This window comes from Zea mays, chromosome 4 (assembly GCF_902167145.1).
Source record: "Zea mays cultivar B73 chromosome 4, Zm-B73-REFERENCE-NAM-5.0, whole genome shotgun sequence".
NCBI lineage: Eukaryota > Viridiplantae > Streptophyta > Magnoliopsida > Poales > Poaceae > Zea > Zea mays.
The window spans coordinates 88729562-88735235 of NC_050099.1; the positions used below are offsets into that span (position 1 = coordinate 88729562).

At 48.6% G+C, this 5674-nt stretch overlaps 1 protein-coding gene across 1 annotated transcript; it reads left to right on the forward strand.

Moving 5' to 3' along the window:
• The first annotated feature begins 2203 nt into the window (after nucleotides 1-2203).
• Nucleotides 2204-3694, forward strand: LOC103653493 (zinc-finger homeodomain protein 10). Its single transcript, XM_008680387.3, has one exon. The coding sequence runs from the start codon at nucleotides 2357-2359 to the stop codon at nucleotides 3455-3457; it is 1101 nt and encodes a 366-aa protein (XP_008678609.1). The 5' UTR covers nucleotides 2204-2356; the 3' UTR covers nucleotides 3458-3694.
• The last annotated feature ends 1980 nt before the right edge of the window (nucleotides 3695-5674 follow it).

A 5674-nucleotide genomic window follows, 5' to 3' on the forward strand; every position in this document is an offset into this window, starting at 1 on the left:
TGTGGAAATAAATTATGCTCTTTGTATACAAATTACCATACATGGACATAAACACATTGTTGAATAGAATATGATTGCTGAATGTACAATCTTTTATTTATGCAGCTAAGCGGCATGTTTAAATACTATGTTGTATATTTTCTTGAAGAACTTGGGGGAGCTGACTATAGTTTGTTTATCGAAGAAAGCATGTTGTTTCAATGAAATAGCCTACTTCAGAAGTGATTAGAGACCTCCTCTTGCCTGCACAGTATACACCAAGTCATGAAAAAGGTTAGAGTAAAATGATTGTTCTAAAACCATAGTGTCAAGCTATCAAGATTCACATCATTATAAGAAAAAAAACATGATTTACTATGCCGCATAGAACTGGAACTAGGCTAATATCCAAATCACCTCGAGCATTCATCAAAATTAGGAAATCTTTGAAGACTCGTATAAGCTGCAATGTCTCACTGATGTAGCCTACTTTAAAAGAGATTAGATACCTCCACTTGCCTGCATAGTATACACCATGTCATGAAAAAGGTTAGAATAAAATGATTGTCCTAATATCAAACCATCAAGATTCACATCATTATAATAAAAAATGGAATTTACTATGTTGCCTAGAACTGGAACTAAGCTGATATCCAAATTACCTCGAGCCTTCATCCCAATTAGGACGTCTTCCGGGAGTCAGATCATCTGAACATCACATAAGCTATAAATATCACAATAAACAAATTCATAGAACTAAAAACTGCAGCAGAGTGCACCTAGAGGATATTCATACTCCTAAAGATCATTAGAACAAATTCCAAGCGCGGAGCGTGTAACTTCTTACCTGCCAAGTGGAAGGGTCACCGGCTTGCTCTCGCCGCTGAATTGGTTCACACACATATGCACGGAATAACTGTTTTCATGGCGGCAAACGTAATTTCAAGAGAAAAGTTTGGAATGCTTAATCTGCTTTAAGCTCTATTTCGATAGCAATAAGCATAACTATTTGTTGTCATTTAGTTTGGCATAGATGTACAAAAAAATTTAAAAACATGGAGCAACATTCAATTGATCGTAGCAGCTTTGAGTATTTTTTTGTATATATTTCAAGTCAATTATCAGCAACTATGGTCTTCTTAGTTTGATTTTAATATCAAATGACGATTGTGGCTTTCAATACATAACCATGGACCAAAACTAACTACCTGATACCTCACCATGTCGCCTAAATTCCCTCCATACCTCACCTCATCGCTTGCAGAGCCGAGACCAGATAATACAGTTCACTTCAGGGAGAAAACAGAAACAAATAAACGCAGACAAGAGGGCGACCAATCTGGCGGAGCTGCTGGAGCTTGCTGCAGTGACCGCATGGTGAGGTAGACGGAACTGCCAGAACCTGCTGCTGTGACCACGCGGACAGGCGGGAGACCAAGACGCGTCGAGTGGTGACGCGGTTCTGAGCCTGCAGTTCAGGGCAGCTGGAGGAGAGCCAGCGCTCCGCTACAAGAGACAGCGCGTGCAGGCGGAGGATGGTCGACGCGGGCATAGCAGCGGCGTTTGTGGGGGAGAGGATGGGATTCCTGGCGACGGCAACGACAAGGGGGAAGAGGATGGCACTGGGGCTCTAGCAGTTGCTGTTACTCATCATTGTCGACACCGACGACAAAAAATAAAAGGAAAAAAAAAGCTTTGGATGGTTAGGTCATTGCCTTGTTGCTGGATTGTCCTCGACGACCTGGCCGAACGGCGGCAGGAACGGTGACGGTGCCCCCCTCCTGGTATCCCCAGCAGCTAGCACGCTGATGGCTTGGAACTGCCCATGGGCGACGCCGGTGGGAGGCCCTGAGCGTTGGGGTGACCTGTCGAGCCGGCGCCGGGGGGAGAGGGTTGGGCGGTGACCTACCGAGCTGACGGCGGGGGTTGAAGCTACGTGTGGTGGGGCGTGCGTGCGACGAAGCTGACCTCCGCGCGGGGTGGGGGTGACCTACTGAACCGGCGCGGCGGCGCCTGAGGCAAAGCTACGCGCGCGCGGCTCCTGGAAGCTTCGCGGCACAGCGCGAGAAGGCTGCCTGGGAGGTATTGTGTGGAACCGTTGATACGTAATCGGACGACTAGATGTTTTTCTGATAACGTGGATGGGCTATCAGGCCACGTTTCCTTGCTGCTTTAATAATAAGGAAATACCTACCCGCTTCTCTTCACCGCCCTACCTGTAGTTTTGCTTTTGTCCCCTCGTCCTTTGTCGCTGGCTCGCTGTCCTCCGGGACAAAACAGCCAAGGCGCAAGCGGTAATCTTCCGTTGTGTGGGCGTGCTCTGCTGCAGACAGTGGTGACGCCGTCTCTCTCCGAGAAGAAGGGCGCGAGGGAAAGGATGGAGGCGACGGTCGACCTCAAGTACGAGCCGCTGTTCCCGAACGGCGGCGTGTCATCGGCGACCAAGAAGACGAGGCTCAGGGTGGCGGCCGGCGGAGAGACGTGGGTGTACCGCGAGTGCCTCAAGAACCACGCGGCGAGCCTGGGAGGTCACGCCCTGGACGGGTGCGGCGAATTCATGCCGTCGCCGGAGGCCGACCGGGCGGACCCGAGTTCGCTCAGGTGCGCCGCGTGCGGATGCCACCGCAACTTCCACCGCCGGCTCGTCGAGCTGCCACTGCCACCGCCTCTCCTCGCCTTGCCGCCACCACTGGCGCCGGCGCCGGCTGTCGCGTCGCACGTAATGCGTGACAGCCGCCGCACGATGCGCGGCGAGGAGGCGCGCCTGCCGGCCGCATTCGACGACGAGGCGGAGGAGTCGGACGCGAGCTCGGATTTCTACGAGGACCGCCCGCTGTCGCCGATGCCGGCGCAGGCGGCAATTGTGTCGCCCGGCTACCGCCAGGCCACGACGCACACGCTCCTCGCGCTGATCATCGGCGCGCCGAGCCCCCAAACCCCCGCAGCGGCGCCGCGGCCGCCCCCGCCCACCTCCGTGGGCCCGATGCCGGCGCCCGCGACTGCTCCCGGTGCCGCCGCCGCCGCGGCGGCGGCGGCGAGGAAGCGGTCCCGCACGAAGTTCAGCCCGGAGCAGAAGCAGAGGATGCAGGCTCTGTCGTCGCGACTGGGTTGGCGGCTGCAGAAGTGCGACGAGGCGGCGGTGGACCAGTGCTGCCAGGAGATCGGCGTCAGCAAGGGCGTCTTCAAGGTCTGGATGCACAACAACAAGCACAACTTCGTGGGCGGCCACAGCGCGCGCCGCAGCGCCTCAGCCTCAGCCTCTGCTGCCGCGGCCAACCCGGCCATGCAGCAAAGGTCCGACGCCGCCGCTGTCTACCCTTCCTCCCACGGCGATGGCGCCCCAGCAGCAGCCGTCGTTGCCCACCCATCCGCTCCACCGCCCGTGCCTGTCCACTCTAACTTCAACATCGAAGGCACCGCCGCCGATGACTTCCGCGTCCAACCGTCGACGGCGAGTGGCGGCTCGCCGCAGTCCTAGTCAAGTTAGTGCTAATCAGTCATGGTTATTTGTAGCCTCGTGTCTAATTAACCAACCCTAATGGAGTCCTAGCAATGTTGGATGCATGGGACTATGGGGGAGTTCTAGTGAAGCCTGCTGGTCTTTGTTAATGGTGGAGCCCAAAGAAGGATCTTAGAAATGTGGGCTTTTAGGATCTGATGATGTAATGAACTAATGATCCAGGATTAGTGCTTATGAGTACAGTAGCAGCGAGTGGTACTACGTACTAGTAGACTGTTAGAGTAACTCCAATAGTCTAATTATAGTCTTAGATAAATTTAGAGTTAGAGTTCTATGAGGATTTAAAAAATAGATAACTTCTTAAACGATGGGATAAACCAACAAACTCTCTAAATCTTCTTTATCCATGTTCAAATCACCTTACAACCGGTCGTTACCGCGCGACCTTAAGACTGATCGTCTGTCGTCGTGTAGGCCGAGCCACACAGGTTGCCTCCACTGCTTCTCATGGCCTAACCTTCTCATTGAAAACGAAATCTTTCTCATCTACGTAAACGATCAGGTGAGGGAAGGGAGGGAGTGCGATCCGGCCGACCCGATGGAAGCCACACTCCCTCTTCTATGTCCACTGCACGGCTAGTACCAACTGGTGGCTGGATGGTTGTGATCTCAACTGCCTGCGGGCCCACACGTGGCTTCCTAACACACATAGGGAGGATAATAGGGCGTGGAAGCGGCATGAGGACGACGAGTTCCACATAGCGCGAGACTGAAACGGGGCGTGAGGGAGGGAAGGCCCGCGACACGTAGGATAAAAACGAGACGGATACAGACAGATACAGGGTTATCTCGTATTTTACTTTAACGTATTTCTCTCGGATACGTGATCTGACACGGGTAGTTAAGATTCGAGACGGATATAAGACGAGACCGGGTAATAATACGAGTGGGTAAGAAACGGATAACGCATACTACACGGGTAGGTACCGGATAATTGTCGGGTAGTTTGTCCCGATGATATTAATTGTACAACCATCTAACAAATACATAAATTAAGTAATACATAATCATGTATATGATAGATCAAATGTAGGAAAAAGAAACCGATAAAATTGACATCATGCAGTTCAAAGTTACTAATCACGAGGACATTGTAGAACCAACACCACAATATTAAAAATTCAAAAAATATTCTAGTTTCACTCAAAAATTGCAAATAAGTTACAAAAACTAATAAGCATTTTATACGAAGATAACTCAAGTCCTCGTATGAAAACGATAAAGTAAAGTATTGATTATGTTGAAACTTGGATACTTACAGTGATTTCACATGTAACTCATACAATTAAATGAAAGTGAAATGGAAGAAACACGTGCATCTTATAGATCTTATGATCCAAATATTTTTTATGGTTATATATAAACATATGTTGTGCCTCCGTAAAATTTCATGATTTTTTGAGGCTATTTATACATCTATTAATTTATTGTCATAGAAAATCATCAAAATACAATTAAATCCATAAAATAATGTAGGGTCGATCGAAAATTGCAAATAAGTTACCAATACTAATAAATAGTCTCTACAAAGATAACCTTAAGTTCCCACGTGGCGATAACATTAAGTCCCCTCACATAAAAATGATAAAGTATATTAATTTGATATAAATTTGGACATTATTTCAATGATTTTGACCTAAATATATGTTTAAACAAAAATTTGATGTACTACAAAGTTATAGATCTCTTCGAGCTCTACAATTTTTATATAAACTTTATCTTCATCCAATTCCATATGTAAAAGTTATGATTTTATAACTATATTATTATGCAGGAAATGAAAAAACGGGTACCCGAATTCCGGGTACCCGTATCCGACCCGACTATCCGGGTATTTACCGGGTAGTCCTCGCTCCGTATCCGGGTATTACCCGTATCCGTCCCGAATATAAAAATACTCGAATCCGTATCGGAAAAAACAGGTATTTGCACTATCCGTATCTGGTAGCCGACGTGTATACCCTACCCGTTTTCACCCCTAGCGACATGCACACCAATAGGGAGATGGAGAGCTGGTCAGACTCTGCAAAGATGCCTAACGACTTGGACGGAATGACGAGCAAGATCAAGAGTCGATTGGATCGAGTTTTGGCTGTCATTTATCTAGTTTTATGAATATTAATTGATTTAGTTATGCTGTTGGAGTTGCTCAGTCTAACAAATTGTTCCTAAGCA